Source organism: Lissotriton vulgaris, chromosome 5 (genome assembly GCF_964263255.1).
Source record: "Lissotriton vulgaris chromosome 5, aLisVul1.2, whole genome shotgun sequence".
NCBI classification, from domain to species: Eukaryota; Metazoa; Chordata; class Amphibia; order Caudata; family Salamandridae; genus Lissotriton; species Lissotriton vulgaris.
In genome coordinates this window covers 1,129,060,728-1,129,081,964 of record NC_141693.1, presented here as the reverse complement: position 1 = coordinate 1,129,081,964, position 21,237 = coordinate 1,129,060,728, and the positions used below count along the sequence as shown (strand labels likewise).

Genomic DNA, 21,237 nt, shown 5'->3' with positions numbered 1-21,237 from the left:
GGGCAGATGGGGAAAAAAAACTCTTGGACAATCAGAAAACTTTACTTTTAAAATGTGTGGTACTGCAGGAGTACCATGGCTCAAGCACTGATGTTATTTGGAGTAACTTTAGTAATAAACGCAAATTTACACAGTTATTACTACAGTGCAAAGGTCAAATTTGAGTTTTTACCACAGTACAGCAAAATTAGCTCGAGACAAACGCTTTTTTACTGCCTCATAGACAGCATGTAACAATTACTTTAATGTGATTTAACCTTGCTGCACAGACTGACTCCCTTTTGTTTAAAAAAGCACACATGAAAAATGCAATGGCATTTATGCAGATGCACATATTGATGAGCAGCACACATTCCTAGTAGTTACATTGCTTTTTTCTTTAGGGGGCAAGGTGTGTGATATTTGCATAATATCCTTTCGTGCATTTATGCCAAATTACAGTACTATTCGACATTACGTGCAATTACATAAAATGCGGACCCGTCACTTCATGGTGTATTTTCAGGTGAAATGCACCCTCATGTCAACTTTTGGCATGAGGATGCATTCAAACAAAAAGACTATGAACAACAGTCTTTTACGTTCTGTTGTGCCTGTGTGTTTGATGCAATTTTTTTCCATAAATTCTGCATTTGTTGCAGATTTTTACTGCGAATGACAAGAAACTGCGCAAAGTGTCATAATGGTGTAATTTGGGGAATTCTGTGTAACAAGTGTAGCGTGAAGTTCCAGAGATGAAGCAAAATGCACTGGTGTAATTTAAATTTACCCCAGGACTAATGATGCCCTCATCTCACAAGAAACAAAGGTAATAAAGTAGCATATTACACTCTGCGCATCTGCATATGTACTATGTACTATGTACATTATCTCTCTCTCTCTCTCTCTTTCTCTTCCTCAGCTCTCCATCTCCCATGCTGTCGCTCCCTCAGATTTTGTCTCAATTTCAATACTTTCTCCTCTTTCTATCCCTCATTAGCCCTTACCGCCTCCATCACCCATGCGACTACAACTTCACTCTTTCTCCCTTTCCTTTGACCTCTTCCTCTCGACATCCATGCCCTTTCTCCTACTCTCTTGTCCCTCTTTTCCCTACCTCTCATTCTTTCCTTATGTTTCTTCGCTCTTTACATATTTACGCCTGCCCTCTTCTTCTGGTTGGCGGGAAGTCCTTCCTAATGATGATCTCCTAATTTTTACAACAGATGTAGAAAAACAAAATTTTCTAATATTTATGTATGCATGTATTTATTTATTTATAAAGTTTTATATAGTGCAAAATATCTTCTTGCAACTTGAAATTATATTAATACATTGATGCATACATGCAGAGACATACCAGACACTGATAATAACCGGCCTACAAACTACTTTGTAAGGCAGCATTCATATATAAAAAAAAACAGTTTTCATGACCTTTATAAAGCACCAATAATAATCTTCACTTGCTGTGGAAAAATATTGGGGCATATTACCAAGGGCCTTATCGCCGCTTTAGCAGGAATTTTTCCCGCTAAAGCAGCGATAATTTTATCGCCCTATTACCTAGCTGTCGCTAACACCAGTTAGCGACAGCTAGTAGGAGATAGCGATCATCTTGGGGCCCGCTTTGCATGTCAGCAATATTTATCGCTAATGACATGCAAAGGGGGCGAGCCAAGATGTTAGCGACTGTAAACAGTCGCTAACATCGCTATCTCCTATTACCTACAATGGCGTACTTTTGGAAATATTCGCACTAAGCATGAATATCTCCAGAGCAGTTCTTAGCCATGTTATCCAATGGTAGGTGGATAACATGTCTAAGAGCATTAGCTCGGTAATGCAAGAATATCGTTGACTTTTCAGCGATATTCATGCATTTCGGCCGATTTTTATCGCTTTTGAGATAAACCTTGATAATAGCAAGGTTTATCTGCGATAAAAATCGGCGGAGTTCGGCAATAATAATATTGCCGCTAACCGTGTTAAGCGATAATTATCGCTTAATCTTGGTAATAGGCCCCATTGTTCTTTTTCGGCGTAAAATCAACTACCCTTAGCATCCCTCTACCACTCCACACCTTTAAGAATATGGGGCTGAGATAGTCCTGGAAGGTCGAATGGTGGGGCTCTCATCAGGGCTCCTGCCTTTGGTTGGGCATGCTGTCTGATTGATCAGTGTTGGCCCAAAAAGCTTTCCCTATTCTCATTCATATTTGTATATCTATACAGACAATGGTGACCAAATCCTGGACGTGGGCAACAAACATAACTTTATCGTAAACCACTACATGTAGCCCCCCTGTATGAGTGCATTGTAGCCTGATGGATTTCATGTCCCCCCCTGTCCACTTTTGGTCACATGACCAGCTACTTCTCTATTCTCTAGTCTAGATCCTCTTCCTTCTTCACATTTTGGAACGCTACTTGGGACACGAATCTCACCTCTGCTGCAGTCGGAGCCGACATAAGGGTGATGACATCTGCATCTGAAATGTGGTGGCGTATTGGTGAGCACACAGTCTCCGTGGTTACAAGTGCTTTTCTCACATAGGCGTTTTTCTTGGGAAACACAAAAATTAGATCACGTTAATATGTGTGTCATCTTTGCAGCCTTTCTTGTACCTGTATATTCTGCATGAGTTGCCATTGATGTTTCTCGGCCGCTTTGTCATAGTGAAAAACAGACTCAGTAGAAAACAAACATTGTGAAAACCAAGAGGTTGGGTTTAGCAAGCCTGCATTTCTCGTGTTTTTTGCAAACGTATGCAGCAGAAGATAAACGTGTAAAAGTAGAATGTAAAAAGCACTGCCTTCTAAAGCTGGCATGCAGGTTTGCAAAAAAAGTTCTTACAAATGTACTATCGCAAGAATAATTTCTTTTAAAAAACTTGGCCTGACAGTTCTGGCACCGAAGTGGACTACTTTTCAGGAGATTTGCACAGGTGCAAGAACAAAATGCCACCACTCACAGTGAAGAACGTCAATGGCTGAAGTGGGCTGACGTGTTGCGCTATGATGTAGACTGTGGAGGGCAGAATAAAAATATGAATGAGACATTAGCAGGCCAATGGATGAAGAGGGCTGGCTGAACAATTGTTAATAACTGCAGAAGTAGTAGTATTTATTAAATTATTCATCCATTTATTGAACGCATATTCACAGAAGAATCTCGAAGCTAGGAACTATTCAGAAGAGACCCGTACAGAAAGAACAGCTAACAAAAATAACGAGTCTTAAGAAAGCACTTGAATTAGTTGAACTTAAGGAGGTCCCGAAGCTTCAGAGGAAGGTGTTTGCAGAGCTTAGATATCAAAACTCAAAAGGTGCTCTCTCTATTTCCAGCTGGAGAAGAAGACTAGACCATATACGTTTAGTTGGCATATATTGAGTTAGTTTGTATGAGTAAAAGTTAGGTCCAGTTTTACAATCAAATTTTGAAGATTCTTACCTTTATAATGCTTTGCTCTACAAGACCAAGGTACAGAACATTACTGTACTCTATGGGGCGGGGGTGGGTCCAGTAGTAGTAATAGTAGTGCCAGGGGAGCAACTAGGGCATTTACAGTGTCACTTTCATACTGTCACATATGCCCAGTACTTAATTCTAGCCAGTGGTTGCAGGTGGGGCCCACTGGCACTTATTTTTGGGTGACCAGCACTTAGTTATCCTCATCAGACATTCACCTAGAGCAAGAGAGAGAACAATACACAAACAGAAAAGGAGAAGGGAAAGAAGGATGGAAAAACAGTGACAAGGGCATAAAGAAGGGATGAAAAAGAAATGTAAGAGTAAAGATACAGGGGTAGGGAGTGCATGGTGGTGGAAGAAAGAGGCATGAGGTGTAATCAAGACTATGCAGTCTTGGTATTCCGCAATCCCGACATTGGTCAGTGCTGGTTTTGTGGTCCTAAGAAAAACTTTGGCCACTGGCATTTATTATTTTACAAATTAAGCTCTACATACGCCATAAAAAGATACTCACACATTATTCCTATAAAATTTTTAGACAGGTAACTGCAAGTGCACTGCTAAGCCACCTCGATGTACGATTTGCAATGCCAATGATATAAATGAAGCTTAATAAAATCATCAATATAAAGACAGCTACACTCATTAAGAGACATAGGGGCATATTTACAAGCCCCTTTCGCCACCGGAGCATCACTTTTTCTGGCGCTCCAGTCCTTAATATGCACCTTTCTGCTCCAGTCCTCTGTGTCAAAGGGGCGTGCAATGGGCGTTGCAGTGGACGTTCCACCGCAATACCCATTGCTGTTTGACACTGCCCCAGATTCACAAGGCTGAGGCAGCTCCAAAAAATAATGCCTGTGAGTGCCTGGTCTTAGTAGGGTGATACTAGAAGAAATTATTTATTTCTAAATTAATAATTTTTCCTTATGTTTTGCACTTCACATAAAAAGAGCTAATCGTCTTTAATAATTGTTTATGTGCAGAAAGGTGTACCTTCCTGCATATAAACATTCACCCCTGCAGCGCAGGCACCCTTACAACATGGCGGCAGGGTGCCAACACTGGCACTAGGCAGCTTTTTTATAGCCAGCGCTAGGGGAAACACAGCGGTGCTGCGTATTCTTGTAAAAATACGGCTAATCCCTGATATTTTAAAAATGTCGAGCACGGTGTTGCCAAATTTGGCGTAACACCGCACTCTGACATTTTTTAGTAAATCTGCCCTAATCTTTGTTCCATGGATGGCAACTGCAAAGCCACATTCAACAAGAAACATCAAGCCACTACATTCAATAAGTAACATGAGGGCAGCAACAATTACCGAGTGACAGCCACGTAGATGCTCTTAAACAGACATATTGTTACAGGCAGATTAGGTTAGCCACGCGTTCATTAGTAATGATCCGTGACACTCACAAGCCTCCTTCACTCTTAAATGTAGTTGTGAATTGGATTTATGTCAAATGTGTTCTTGCATTTTATTCAACAGAGCTTTTCATGTTGGAAATTTGAGGTCTATATTTAGAATGGGAAAAGCAAAGCAACATGTTTCACAATGTATCGAGTTCTTATCTTAACAAGCATTTGCAATGCAATAGGTCTCGCATTAGGAAAGTTTGAGCTATTGGTCTTGTAAATGACAATTTTTTTATGTTTGTTTTGAAAATAGCGAAATTAATAGCTTTGTCATTTACAATGCCAATACTTTTATCTTTTGCAAATGTGACACCTATAGCATTTGTAATGCAACATGTTATGTATTTACGTGACTTAGATGTATTGATATTACAAATAACAATTGCTTTTAATTTTTTTAAATAATTAATACTTAAATAAAAATTATTGTAATTTATAATGGCAATAGCTTAAACTTTTGTAAAAAACCTTTGTGAAGATTATGTTCAATGTATTTTATTGTGACGAAAATCCAAGAACAGAAGTGAAATATTAACATCTTTTTGTGACATTTTGTAATAAAGTTTGAAACATTGAGAGAACATATTTGAACAAGTTGTTGTTGAATGGCTGCACAGATTGATACTGTAGTGGCGCTGAGTGATGTTGTGGTGCGACGAGTGATGCTGTGGCGTTCAGTGATGCTGTGGTAGTGCATAGTGATGTTGTGGTGCCCCTGCGTGATGTTGTGGTGCCCCTGAGTGATGCTGTGGTGCCCCTGAGTGATGCTGTGGTGGTGCGATAGATAGATAGATAGAGTGAGGGCGAAAGATAGATAGAGTGAGGGCGAAAGATACATAGAGTGAGGGCGATAGATAGATAGAGTGAGGGTGATAGTAGATAGAGTGAGGGTGATAGATAGATAGAGTGAGGGCGCTAGATAGAGTGAGGGCGCTAGATAGAGTGAGGGCGATAGATAGATAGAGTGAGGGCGACAGATAGATAGAGTGAGGGCGACAGATAGATAGAGTGAGGGCGATAGATAGATAGATAGAGTGAGGGCAATAGATAGAGTGAGGTCGATAGATAGACAGAGTGAGGGCGATAGATAGATAGAGTGAGGGCGATAGATAGATAGAATGAGGGCGATAGATAGATAGAGTGAGGGCGATAGAGTGAGGGCGATAGATAGATAGAGTGAGAGCGATAGATAGAGTGAGGGCGATTTCTCTTGTCAACGCTAGGAGATCGCTATTCTATATAACACACAGAAACACGGTAATCATGTCACCCCCTTCTTTACCTCAACGAGCAAGATCTATGCTTAATGCCTCTCTCCTTAAACTAGACTTGCATATATACATGGCCGCTGGAATCATGAAATACTGCCGCCGATGCATTTTTTGCATAAATTTGGATTTGATGCCTTTGCCACATAATTCACCCTATGCTGCATGATCTACAGATTGAAAAACCCTAAAATAGTTTCTAGCTCAAACGGATCTAAAGATACTAAACTTTGGGCGACAGGTGTTCCCATGCAGTGGAAAGTCCTTTGGTAAGGTTGACTTGTCATCTTTCCATTGCTTAGTGCTGTATTTCGGTTTTAAGCTGCTGCTAATAAGGGGAAATCTTTGCCCATATAGTGTTACCATGTGTACAAATTACAAAAAAATAAAGTAATACTACCACAAAATGTGCTGCAGTATGAAGCATAGTTTGCCTTTTCTTGCCACATAAATTAGTCCACCCTGCCACATAATTTGATTTTCACCTGCCACATATTTCTAGTTGCCCTGCATACAACGAAATCCCTTCCATTTACCTTCTATCACCATCCCCAGCAAAAAAGAAAAACTGAAAATGTTGTCATTCAGCATCCTAAATTAAAACTGCTGATGCGAATTAACATAGAATACCAATTTCACCACATAACCATCAGGATTGCTGGCTGACTAACAAAACCCCCCTCACCCCTCAAAAGAGACACACGACAGACACTGTGGAGTAGTGGAGTAAAACTCGAGACCTGGAATCCACCGCACGTTTCAACGGTGAGCGTTGAACACATCGAGCCAGCCCGCTCAGCGTGGCTCAGCTTGGCTGTTTGAAGATCCTCATCATAGCACAAATATATTATCTTCGTCCACTGATTCCTGGTAAAAGGCACCCCATGGACATCTATAGAATCTTTTAGCGTGTTGTTAAGTTCGTTAGGATCGTGATTTTGTAGGGCTTATCGTAAATATCATTATTGCACTATCACAGTTGTTATTTCTCCCCGCGGAGTGCACGCAAGATTTGCATTAGCTCCTGGGGGTGCGTTTGCCTGTAGCTTCACATGTTGGGCCATAGTGCCACACGGCCTCATGGGGCCTCCCTGCCCTGCCCCCTGTGAGACTAGGCCCCATATGGCCCTGTCTCCTGTCTCGTGCCTGTCTGTGAGTGAATTAATTTCAAAGTGTGATGAGGCGGAGGGGATCCCAGGCGCCTGACGGGGGCTATGAATTCACATTCTGAAAGTGCCCCTGAATGGATCTTTTTTAATTGTGTTTTATTTTCACAAGCCTCAAACAGAAAGCTAACAGATATTACACAAAGGCATAATGTTCATGCCCCCATATGCTTGTGAAGATACGTTTTTAGTTTGGAACACGAAAGCAAAGAAAATGTTTCAATCCCACTATTAATTAAAACAGCGAAACCCATTATTATTTAATGATTTCCAATTTTACTACATAAGCAATGGAATAAACCAGGCAGCTCCAAATTGTGGCTCTTTTATAACCAGAGAAACTGAAGTGCAATCCGGAGTGTGTTATTTAATAGTGACGCATTTGAAATTATGCAAACATGGCTTCACAGCCTAGATTTATACCGTGACCGGCCATCTAGTTTCTGACATGCAACAGGTTTAGAAAAATGTGATTAAAGAAGGTAGAAGGTTTGAGGGAATATGGTTAACCCTTATGATTGCATTTGTGTAATGTCCCAGGTGGAGATGAGTTTATCTCAAGCTGCGTTGTAGGGTGTTAGTTATTTTAGCTTATCTGTACCAGAAAAAATCGAAGTGTTGCTTTTTTCAGTTACATTGAACTTAATTAATTTAAAAGAAATGCACTTCAATTTCATGCGATTCAGTTAGAAGCCTTCAAAGTGATCTGATGCTTATCTTAGTGAAAAATCAAAGTGACACGTTACAGCCTGTATTGCTGTGCGTACGTGTAGCACCTTCTCGTTAGTGCGGTGCATCAATATCATTTATGCAAATTGAAATCACTGCTTCGCCGTCTTGGAAACCATTGCCTTTTTCACCTAAAACAAGCGGCGCAGAGGTTGAGCCCAATGTAGTCCTACTTCTGTTTCAAGGTCTGTGGATGGCAGCCTTAAAAAGCAAGCATTGGCGGCTGTGAAATTAAACAAGAGGGGGAAGTGCACTGAACAAGAACAGGCACCCTCGGAAGCATCTGGTGAGTCAGGGGGCAGGGGAGCGGGAGGCATTCCTTTTTAGTCTGTGGTTTGTGACGTGCCTGGTGTGGCAGGGGGGACGGGGCAGCGGAAGGGATTCCTTTGAAGTCTGATGCCTCTGATGCCTGGCTCAGGGAGCAAATGGGTGCGAGGCTGATGGGTTTGACGTGCACGCGCATCTCACACGACTGGATAACATGAACTGCGCATAATCAGCGCTTGGTGAAGAGTTTGTTTCGCCTACTATATACTCGCTCTTAATCCCTGTGGGATATAATAGCGAGACCTAAAAAACAGAGAGGCGTCACCCATGATCTGCAGACACTTTCCTACTCTTTCCGCAAACACTGCCCCCTCCTCCAATGGTCAGTAAGCACAGTAAAGACCCTGATGGCACTGTTTGAAAAACTCTGTGACCCCGCAAGTAATGCTGAGAAGGGGGGGGGGGTGGATGTTACTACCTGAGCCCTGCTGGCCCCTTATTACCCACCCCCCCATGCCTACTCACCCCCTGCCTGTACCTGGGGGACCAATCCTGGCTTCCTGCCTAGGCTGTAATGTTAATGAGGGGTAGGCAGGGCAGGCTTCCCGCCCCGGACGGCGTTTGCCCCGGGTCCCCATCGGGTCCGACATCGCCTCCTGGGCCCGGGTTACGAGGATTCCGAGATTCGTACCCGAAGACCTCAGGTGCTGAAAGCAGTCGAAATCCCCAATGCAATATACAGGCAAGAATGCAGAATCACCAGGGGAACTGGACCATGAATGACAGATTTGCCAGTATTTTTCATTTTTCAGGGGAAGCCCCATTAATTCCACACCCACAGAGGCAATGAGATGAAGGATATTGTTTACTTTGGGGAGCAGAATTTGCACCTCCAGATTCAGAGAACTTATGATGTCCTTTGAATACTACTAAACATGAGTATAGTCTGCTCTAAAAACACCTAGCATAACTCCTACACATTCAGGAACCAGCAGCCGAATTTATCTTAGGTTTAAAAACCAAGGAACCACGTAGGAAATACTCTCTAATGCTAATGTAGGCTTCCAATAGACTGGACTGCAACTTTTAAGATAATGCATCTAACTGACAATATCTTTTTAGTCCGAGGACTAAAACTTAAAATTGTCACACTGCTACACACTGAACAAAACCTGATGTGGGCATCAGATGGCAAAAGTCCAAGAGCAGGAAATGCTCAGGGCTGTGGCTAAACTGGCACCACCTTCAAACACAATTTTATATCAACTCTGCTTAGTTAATGTACTTTTTACATCCATGGTTGTCTGCATAACAATGCGCCGGGTATGCGCAGACGTGGGTCCCGGGCTCACTGTGCCACTGGATTCAAGCTATCCTGGCTGATGACTGGTGATGCCCCAAAATCGGTCCCAGGATGCTTGTTTCTGGTCCAGGGTGGATCTGGCTTGGCAGTTCGGGCTGGACTTTTTCCATGAGGAATGAAAAAATATGAGAGGGACCCCTTAAAGTTATCAAGGGAATGAGGTACATATACCAATCAGAAAAACAAAAATCCCCTGACCACAATGTAAAATCATGAAACAAATACAATAATTCTCAGTGCACTAAATTATAAAAACCACATGATATAGATCAGTATACTTTTTTATTAAGAAAATATGTTAACATTTCATAGTGCTTTAAAAATGCCTTTGTGAAGACAGTTAACCTAGTTTAATCAGTCTCTGCCTATTACATAGAACACATATAAATCATATAAAACAATGCTCTATATAGATTATGAACAGCATAATCGAGACAGAAAAAAATATGTAAGACACAAGAACTTGTCATATCCTAATGTGCATCATACAAATCTGGAGCCACATAAGTCAATACATTGATTGAATTTGTATTTGCCACAAATGTGTTGATCTTTTTGATTGCACCCTTAGTTGCGTCGACGCATTTCGATGGTTTATCTGTTTTACAGCACCATCTTTTTCAAGACAATCAATAACTCTGTCTCCGTATATTAAAACACTTTCTTCCCTTCAATCTTTGATGTATACTTTATATCTTGTTTCTTCACTAGTTATCGTCTTATTGGTTCGACGTGTTGTACATATTTCAAAGTGATAGATTGCTCTGATCTTATATTTATCTATTTGCAGATTTGTGCACGCCGTACTGCTGATTCCGCCTGCTGTGTTGAGTCCGTCACCCACGTGTAAAAATTGTGGCTCCGGCTCTGTTTCACCCTTATTCTCAGTTTGTTATTGTTTTGGCATATGGAGATAATTTGAAAGAGATCCTGTATACGGTGTTTGCTGTTAATAGATATCAGTGGTTTCCTTACTGCCCTTTCAGTCCTTCAGAATGGCGATGCGGTTATCAGCCTTAGCGTGTCTTGTGTTGTTCGAATTCCCATGAGGAACAGGGTCAAGACTGATTTGCATATGGCTTGGTCTGAACTGGGGTGGCTTGGTTAGCAAGAGAACAATGGATTGAACCCAGATCTCTTGACTGATGGTGAATGATTTGCTCTGCATTCCATCCACCATCTGTGTGTCTTTAACAATGAATTACTGCATAGTTATCGACTCAAACAATCCTTGTCCTTACTCTATGAGGTGTGCCCACCTCCCCGCAGGTGCCAGAGGACCTAGCAAAAACAGATAAAGACTACCATATTGTATACCCTTTTTTGGTTCTTCCCTTCAAGTCCCTGCTGCACAGGTGGAACAAACCATCAACCTCTTCCTATTGTGTTGTCTGCATGCCGCATATGTTGCTGTTGGGGCCCGAGTTGGGTCAGTGAACCTCCTATGTTTCTAGTTTATTCTGTTTCCCAGCCCCAACTTTAATCTTGCCGAGAGCTAGGTTCTCTGGCTGGAGGATGTAATTAATGCTTCACTGGTAGGATTCGGAGTTGAGGGTTCACCTCTTCTTCTCATGTTTTCTAGCTCTACTATAGTAGTGTAGATGGGCAGCACCACAATAACCTTCCTAGGCAAATCTTTTATACTTAAAAGTCAATAGGTCGCACACCACTCAACCCTACTTAAATATGGCTCCCTCGAGCCTTTGAGCTGACGAGCTTAGTTTACGCACCCACGCGCCCTGAGAGGTACCGAACCTGATGACACTTTGGCAGCCTGCACAGCAAACCCCTGAAAATCTACCTACACTCTGCTGATGAAGGACAATAATCCTGAAACACCGGTGTCCAGAGTTGGCCTGCAACTTTGCATTTATACTTCGGAACTTTTGAAAAGCGCACTCGCTTAAAGAAACTGCATTTACCGTGATGCTCCTGGGGTTACCCGCTGGTTGGTGGAGTGGTGTGCGACCTATTGAACCCTACTTAAATATGGCTCCCTCGAGCCTTTGAGCTGACGAGCTCAGGTTACGCACCCACGCGCCCTGAGAGGTACCGAACCTGATGACACTTTGGCAGCCTGCACAGCAAACCCCTGAAAATCTACCTACACTCTGCTGATGAAGGACAATAATCCTGAAACACCGGTGTCCAGAGTTGGCCTGCAACTTTGCATTTATACTTCGGAACTTTTGAAAAGCGCACTCGCCTAAAGAAACTGCACTTACCGTGATGCTCCTGGGGTTACCCGCTGGTTGGTGGAGTGGTGTGCGACCTATTGAACCCTACTTAAATATGGCTCCCTCGAGCCTTTGAGCTGACGAGCTCAGGTTACGCACCCACGCGCCCTGAGAGGTACCGAACCTGATGACACTTTGGCAGCCTGCACAGCAAACCCCTGAAAATCTACCTACACTCTGCTGATGAAGGACAATAATCCTGAAACACCGGTGTCCAGAGTTGGCCTGCAACTTTGCATTTATACTTCGGAACTTTTGAAAAGCGCACTCGCTTAAAGAAACTGCACTTACCGTGATGCTCCTGGGGTTACCCGCTGGTTGGTGGAGTGGTGTGCGACCTATTGAACCCTACTTAAATATGGCTCCCTCGAGCTTTTGAGCTGACGAGCTCAGGTTACGCACCCAAGCGCCCTGAGAGGTACCGAACCTGATGACACTTTGGCAGCCTGCACAGCAAACCCCTGAAAATCTACCTACACTCTGCTGAAGAAGGACAATAATCCTGAAACACCGGTGTCCAGAGTTGGCCTGCAACTTTGCATTTATACTTCGGAACTTTTGAAAAGCGCACTCGCTTAAAGAAACTGCACTTACCGTGATGCTCCTGGGGTTACCCGCTGGTTGGTGGAGTGGTGTGCGACCTATTGAACCCTACTTAAATATGGCTCCCTCGAGCTTTTGAGCTGACGAGCTCAGGTTACGCACCCACGCGCCCTGAGAGGTACCGAACCTGATGACACTTTGGCAGCCTGCACAGCAAACCCCTGAAAATCTACCTACACTCTGCTGATGAAGGACAATAATCCTGAAACACCGGTGTCCAGAGTTGGCCTGCAACTTTGCATTTATACTTCGGAACTTTTGAAAAGCGCACTCGCTTAAAGAAACTGCATTTACCGTGATGCTCCTGGGGTTAACCGCTGGTTGGTGGAGTGGTGTGCGACCTATTGAACCCTACTTAAATATGGGTCCCTCGAGCCTTTGAGCTGACAAGCTCAGGTTACGCACCCACGCGCCCTGAGAGGTACCGAACCTGATGACACTTTGGCAGCCTGCACAGCAAACCCCTGAAAATCTACCTACACTCTGCTGATGAAGGACAATAATCCTGAAACACCGGTGTCCAGAGTTGGCCTGCAACTTTGCATTTATACTTCGGAACTTTTGAAAAGCGCACTCGCTTAAAGAAACTGCATTTACCGTGATGCTCCTGGGGTTACCCGCTGGTTGGTGGAGTCGTGTGCGACCTATTGAACTCTACTTAAATATGGCTCCCTCGAGCCTTTGAGCTGACGAACTCAGGTTACGCACCCACGCGCCCTGAGAGGTACCGAACCTGATGACACTTTGGCAGCCTGCACAGCAAACCCCTGAAAATCTACCTACACTCTGCTGATGAAGGACAATAATCCTGAAACACCGGTGTCCAGAGTTGGCCTGCAACTTTGCATTTATACTTCGGAACTTTTGAAAAGCGCACTCGCTTAAAGAAACTGCATTTACCGTGATGCTCCTGGGGTTACCCGCTGGTTGGTGGAGTGGTGTGCGACCTATTGAACCCTACTTAAATATGGCTCCCTCGAGTCTTTGAGCTGACGAGCTCAGGTTACGCACCCACGCGCCCTGAGAGGTACCGAACCTGATGACACTTTGGCAGCCTGCACAGCAAACCCCTGAAAGTCTACCTACACTCTGCTGATGAAGGACAATAATCCTGAAACACCGGTGTCCAGAGTTGGCCTGCAACTTTGCATTTATACTTCAGAACTTTTGAAAAGCGCACTCGCTTAAAGAAACTGCATTTACCGTGATGCTCCTGGGGTTACCCGCTGCTTGGTGGAGTGGTGTGCGACCTATTGAACCCTACTTAAATATGGCTCCCTCGAGCCTTTGAGCTGACGAGCTCAGGTTACCCACCCACGCGCCCTGAGAGGTACCGACCCTGATGACACTTTGGCAGCCTGCACAGCAAACCCCTGAAAATCTACCTACAATCTGCTGATGAAGGACAATAATCCTGAAACACCGGTGTCCAGAGTTGGCCTGCAACTTTGCATTTATACTTCAGAACTTTTGAAAAGCGCACTCGCTTAAAGAAACTGCATTTACCGTGATGCTCCTGGGGTTACCCGCTGGTTGATGGAGTGGTGTGCGACCTATTGAACCCTACTTAAATATGGCTCCCTCGAGCCTTTGAGCTGACGAGCTCAGGTTACACACCCACGCGCCCTGAGAGGTACCGACCCTGATGACACTTTGGCAGCCTGCACAGCAAACCCCTGAAAATCTACCTACAATCTGCTGATGAAGGACAATAATCCTGAAATACCGGTGTCCAGAGTTGGCCTGCAACTTTGCATTTATACTTCAGAACTTTTGAAAAGCGCACTCGCTTAAAGAAACTGCATTTACCGTGATGCTCCTGGGGTTACCGGCTGGTTGGTGGAGTGGCGTGCGACCAATTGAACCCTAAATCTTTTATACTTGTCTGGAAGGGTTGGTGCCAGCCACTGGAGTTGTATCAGGCTCCCCCCACTTTATGCTGCAGGGTCCCTGTGATAATGCCTGCTCGTGGCCTTCACTGGACACTTTTAAAATGCTGGATGTGGGTCACGATTGTGGTTCTCCGACCACTTCGAAGCAGCGTTGTCCTTTTTAGAGACCATTGCCTGTCCCCAGTTGGACATTTCAGCCTTGTTGGGCTGCTTTACTGTAACCCATAGTGGGTAAGCTGGAAGTTTGGTAGTTTTTAGCAGTTGATTGACATGGGTGGGCAGCATCTCTAAACTGGCTGGCTGCATCTTAGTTGGTGGGCCGTTTGTCTCTGCAGTGTCATGTGGTTGGGTTCATGGTTTCCGTTGGATTTTCAAAGGGTGGCGGTGGGCTAAGAAGCACGGCGTTGTACTGGAGCCCATACTGAAGTAACTTTCACTGCATGGAGAGTCACCTATCAAAGTGAACACAATATATTTGAATTTGAATCACGACATGCAGTCCGAGGATTCGATGTTTTTAAAGCAATTGTGGACTACCAATTGAAAGTGTGGGAGAAACTAAGGACTTTCCGTGACTACTACTGGTTTTGGAGGAGAGACTATATATTGGCGTTAAGTTTAAAATATAGTGATCCAGCCACACTAGTGATCATCCATAAGATTGTAGGATTCTAATAACTGCCTGAGGAAGCCCCATTAGGGCGAAACGCGTTGGCTGTATTTTGTGCTGCTTTGTTCGATCATCTACGCCATGAAAGATTGAAGAATCCATTAAAAAGGAACATATCTCACATCATTGAAGAGTCTGGATTGATTCACCGATTGTGCATTTGTGCATTGTTGTAATGTATTATGTTGATTCTCTGTGTGCTTTAAATTGGGTTAATTGTTTGAAGGTAAGTCCCTTTTCTGTGACTCATCTGCTCCTTCTACTGCTGGATTGCTGTCCATGGTCATAGGAGCTGGGCATCTGTGTTACCATGGTCCTGGGTTGGGATTTGCTCTGTTTCTCCTCTGCTCTTGCATTTTCTTTGTGGGGAACATCCCTCCTGGCTCTGATGAAGCAGATCTCTTCTTCCCTGATGTAAATGTATGTATTGGCATTTATATAGCGCACTACTTACCCGTAGGGTCCCAAGGCGCTTCGACCACTGCGAAACCCTTCCTGGCTTCCCTGAGAGATGGTCCCTTAATGGGTATCTCCAGGGTGAGACCAGGCATCCCCGGCGGTCTGGTGGGGCCGTTAGTGAAGATGAGGCAAGCTAATGCCCAGAGTTGCCGAGTGTGATCGCTGATCAGAGTGGGCACCGAGGCGAGAGAATTATCGAGTCCGCTGACCCTGGTCCAGAAACCTGCCGCGCCGGGAATCGAACCCTGGTCCCGGGCCGTCCTCTGCTCTCGGGTCTGCCACCTCTAACCAGTGAGCCACACTACTTCACCCTGATGGTATACCAGCAGGTGTACTGTGCTGGCGTTGCTTTCCCTATCATGGGAGTGGGCTCCTTCTGCACAGTGGCCCTTCTGGAAACCTTGTGAGTTTTGTTCCATTGTGATTAGGGCCCTCTTCCCCCAATCTCTTGTGACTCAGAGTGCTCAGTGTTTACCATTGGTTGTTCTGGCTGAGGCTAAGTGGGGGAGGCTGAATCTCTCCTCAGTGGTCTTTCTCTTAGGTGTCCTTTCTTGGCTCACCACCTGGGCTCTCTGTATTGAAGTTTTCTTGCTGCCCTCAGGTGGGGATTCTGGTCTGCATTAGTTCTTTTGCTCTGCTGTTAGTCGGCCTCCTGCTTAGTGAGCTGCCGTGCTTTGCCATTTCATGTGGCTGTTCTTACCAGTTTTTGTGGTTCTCCCTCTTCTGATCGTTGTGTTCTCTAGCTTCTCGCTTTGCTGGTCCACTCCAGGTCAGTGGAGTAACAAGGTCAGGAGAAACCCGGTGCAGAAAATTTCTTGTCACCCCCGGCTTGACAACATGCAAAAAAAGTGTTTAAAACACATATTTTTGCCATTTTGTCATCCCCCTCAGTGATGACACCCAGGGCAGCCCGCACCCACCGCATCCCCCTTCCTACGCCACTGCTCCTGGTCTCTGCCTGGGCTTAAAAGTCTAGGGTTTGAGGGGGCTCAGTTTGTTGGCTGGTGGTCTGGGCTCATCGCCCCCTGGGTGCTAATGGTCATATCTGCTTTGGTCCTCTTTTTTTGGCTTCGATGCACAATTGCTTGTCTGCCTGTTCATTTGTGCGTAGTCGTCAGCCTGGGAGCACAATGGTGGGGGCTGATGCAGTGGGCACTCCCTTGGGTTTTCTGTTCTTGAGTCCTCTGAGCCGAATATCACTCATTGTCAGGTCAGGACTTCGGTGGGGGCTCATGTGCTTGTTGCTTGTTTCAGGTGCCTGTCTGGCTGCTATCCTACCCTCCTTTTTTGGGTGAGTGTTTTTATATGATTTCTTCGGTCCCTTGACTCACTGCATTAGACTGACTGGGCCACTCAAGCTGCTCCTCATGCTCAGGGCTGGGGTGATTCTTGGGGTTTTTATCATGGGTCCTGCCTCTGGATGACCTGTTTTTCTGGCCGTTTCCTTCCCCATTCTCTGGGGTCATTCATGGCGTTGTTGTCACAGTCACATGCAACCCGTGGCATTACTTCAGCTACATTCATACATCAGTCAGTGGAAGTCATAGAGCTGTTACTTAACATCAGTAGACAATTACATTTGTGTTGTATTTTATACATGCAATAAACTAGTCTACTTTTTAACATCCAGAGACACAAAGAGCTAACATAAAATAAACTTTATGAGTCCCTGCCTTCCCCCACAAAATGTGGCAATATGCGCACGTGACATAAATCCATGAGAGTGTGTTGGGGTTGACAACTGATCAGAATGACAGGAACAAAAATGGCCGACCTACGTAAAAATATGTGACCTTTCAGTTGCAAGTTTTTTTTATTTTATTTCTGGAAAGCTTTCTTTTAACCAGTTTTGCGTTGTTTTTCCTGTAAATTGCCATCTTTACCTCTCAATCCTGCTGACGTCCCCCCTCAATTAGCTGGCGAGCCCATATGGATTTTGGATCAAGGTTTCAGGGCACTGTGCTGTGAGACAGGCCACGCTCCGTGCCGCCTGAGTGTTTCCGAGACCCGGAGGCAGTATCGTATACAGGCCGCGAGGCCCTGAATCAGCACGGCAGCGCTTTCCTAAATTATGAATGAGTTTGAAATGCTAATGGGATTCCGATGGCTGGGGGAACAGCTGCCCACATCGCACCGCATGTTTGAGTGCTGTATTTAAACATCATATCATGTCTGAAAGGGGATCGGCTCTACCTGGGTGAAATGCCTCACTTAAAATGTCAATAAAGCGCGTACGGTAAATAACAATCTGCGGTTTTCGAGAAAAAAAACGTTCAGTCCAATGGCTCGAACAGGTGTCCAAGTAAGAGGCTGGAAATATTCACATCAAGATTTGTAAAATAAAGCATTGCACAGATCGACTAGAAACTTAGAAAAAATTGGAACATTTTCACATGAATCTGAGTGAGAGGAATTGGCCTATATTAAAATGTATGACAGTTTAAAAAATAAAAAAAAAGTAGCGGCAAAGCCAAGAGGTTGAGCATTGGTTGTCACCCTTTTGACTTTTTCAATGTTTATTTTGTTTGGCTAGAGTTTTTGCAAAGCTTTACTATTGGGGAAGCTGCCAGGCCCTACTCCCTCTAAAACATATTTGATACTGACAAAAATATTTTGGAGTCTCAAAAAGAATACATTGCCAACATTGTCCCTCCACTGAAGGGAACCACTTTGTGTGTGGATCTTCTGCTCATGATAGTGCAGATCACTTACACTAAAGTTAGCCAATGGCTATAGTGAGCTGGCCTAGTGCCTCGTGCAGTATGCTGTAGTGGGCGGAATTCAAATGTGAAGAGGTTTTTTTTTGCTGATTTTACTATCTCCATGTCCGTGCTGGAAGTAAGCTCGGTTTCTAGAACGGTCTTAAACTATTGCAATTTGTATTGCGGGAATGGTCTATTTTTCCACTTGTGGCCAATGGTCTGGGCGGAAATGTTTACTAGACTTATCACACACATAATTCTCTATTACACTTTACTACATTCTCTGTCCTTCACATAGCTCTAATTCTGTTGACAAAAGAAATGATAGCGGTGTGATTGGACTGGAGGTCTACCCTCCACGAGATTTTCTCAGTCCTGCTGGGGCAATGTGACCTTTATACTGCACAACACTTTGGAAGCTCCCCACATTTCTCTCTCAAACTGCTCCTCCCTTGAGATGGTCCTTTCGTCTGCATTTGTCACTTGCCTGGAGATTTTGCTACAGTTGAGCACGTCTTTATGAATGTTATCAATTCTATGATGATCTATCACTATTCAATTTTGATCTTGGGATGTTTTAAAAGCTCTCAGTGCTTCCTTTTTTAATCACCTTCAGGTGGTGGGGCTGAAACAATGGGTTCCATCGCATGCACACTCCAAGGTCACATACTAGATTTGGCTTAGACACCCAAAACTATTGTTTTTCTGAATATTGCAACTCAGGTCTCCACTTGGGTAGACTGTACCCTTATCTCCTGTTTTTCGACCTACCAGAAATAAAGCAACCACTACGACCTTGCAAGACCTACCACCCAGAGAGAGCATGAGGGGTTCAAATTTTTTGTCAGACCGGACTTCGCTCACGCCACCGTGGAGCGAAGATGGAAATGCGTCAGCTATTTGGACCCTTTGAAAAAGTTGGAGCAAAAGTATTCTTGCAAAATCCGGCACGCTTGAAAATTATATTTAAAGGTGCAACAAGAAGCTTCAACAGCGAAATACAGGCGGAGGACTATCTTCGAGAAATCTCAGAGACAGTCTCTCGAAATTCCGGGAAATAATCTAAATCAGATTTAAAGACTTGTAGACTTAAAGACTTGTAGTAAAAGGAATATATAAGATGAATTAACTATAGCAATGTGTATCAAGTAGAAGGTATATATTGGGAAAGCGTGGACTTTTGGCGGAATGGCGGAATGATCTGGGGAAATTAAGTCTGAAAAATTATTAGAAAATTTAGGCTAAGGGTCAACTATAAAAAATAAGCATAAAACTTATACTAACAAACTAGCCTAGTTCGCAGAGCCCGCTTGCGCAGATGTCGCACCCCTGGTCCAGACAGGCCCAGGTAACCTTCAAAGGTGGTGGTGGGTGGGTGGGGGGGAAAGGGAAGGGGGGAAGGCCGGACAGGTTAGACATACAGGGAAGTAGCCTCAAGATATGGCGGGGGGTTGTGGGGGGGGGTTTAACAGTAGGGGGGGCGGATATACAGGTATGAAAGAAAGAAAAAATCGACTAGAAGACAGGACAGATTCATTAGGTAATAATGGTTAAGTTGAAAACTTTGACAATTAATATAGACTTCCGTAAACACCTAAAAACTTGGATCTTTAATCTACAAGATATAACTGCCAGAAGCCTAGTGTAATTTGGGTCTCGGTCAAGTAAGCATAGGAACTACCTAACACCTGGTGGTCCTTTCTGGGCGCCTAGATGCTCCTTGGAGCGATTGCCGCGCGATACAAATTGGCACTTACTTACATTACATTACATATGCGGGTTAAATGATACACATAAAAGACAAAGGTTTGCATTTGGTTTGAAATCTATTGGAGCAGGTGTAGTTTGTCTACAAGAAACCCATGTTGAGGGGTCTCAGCTTCATTTATTAAAAACATTAGGATATAGAGTTATTACCGCCACCACCCAACAGAATAAAACCAAAGGGGTAGCTATTATGGCAAAAGGTGGTGGAGCCCAGTTTGCGAGACGGGCAGCAGACAAATTTGGCCGATGGGCCATCGTGGAATGCAACTATGATAAAGGGAACAAATTTACGATCTGCTCTGTGTATGGCTGTGTTTCTGACGATCCCGATCTTTTGAACTTTATATCAAACGAATTATCACATTGGCCTGCTCCGCTGATTGTTTGCGGTGGCATTAATCTAAATCTCCCGCCTAAGTGGATAACTACTCATAACTTTAGCTACCAGGGAAGGAAGCCAAAAACATTTAGAGCACTCAATGATCTTTGTAACACCCATGCGATATCTGACTGTTGGGAGTTGCAACACCCAACCGACCCTGGGTATACTTTTTTTTCACATCCCCATTCTAAATTTGCTAGATTAGATTATTTTCTTGTGTCTGATGTAATTATCTCTCACTGTTCGATAGCCAGATTACCAAGAGTCTTTTCCGACCACAACCCTTTAATTATTAATATGGATTTGGGGGATCTGCATAGACCCCGCAGCAATTGGACATTTGAAAGGGCTCTTCTGGCCAATGTAAAATACTGTAAACTTATGGAAAAATGGATCCCTGACTTCCTAAAATATAACCTAGGGAGTGCTCCCCTAGAGGTGGTCTGGGACACATTAAAAGCCGGTGTAAGGGGAGAAACTCTTAGATTTTCCATCAAACACAACCAGGAAGCAAAGCAAGAACTAAACGAATTAAATAATAATCTTACTAGCAAAGAGGAAGACCTGATGAAAGCTGTCCAGGGTAATGGTAATGTAGAAGGTGCAGCAAGAAAAGTTGCGATAGCAAGAAATCAAATAACAGAGACATTCACCGCAAAAGCAATAACCAATGCCATCGTGAACAGGGAGAAAATATATGAGCTTAATGAGCAGGTAGGACACCAACTAGCTGTCCGCTTTAGACAACAGATCAGCGACAACACAATCACTAAAATTAGAAACCCAATTAAAGGCCTGACCTGTGATTCTAAAGAGATAAGGGAAGCGTTCCATAGATACTATGAAGATCTGTACACCG

At 44.0% G+C, this 21,237-nt stretch overlaps 1 protein-coding gene across 1 annotated transcript in view; it reads right to left on the bottom strand.

Moving 5' to 3' along the window:
• The window catches only part of HABP2 (hyaluronan binding protein 2), a 335,748-nt gene that overhangs the window by 219,984 nt on the left and 94,527 nt on the right, over nucleotides 1–21,237 (bottom strand). Inside the window, exon 4 of the mRNA XM_086922842.1 lies at nucleotides 2,428–2,544. Within this exon, the coding sequence (XP_086778968.1) occupies nucleotides 2,428–2,544 (117 nt within the window). The remainder of the gene's footprint in view (nucleotides 1–2,427; nucleotides 2,545–21,237) is intronic.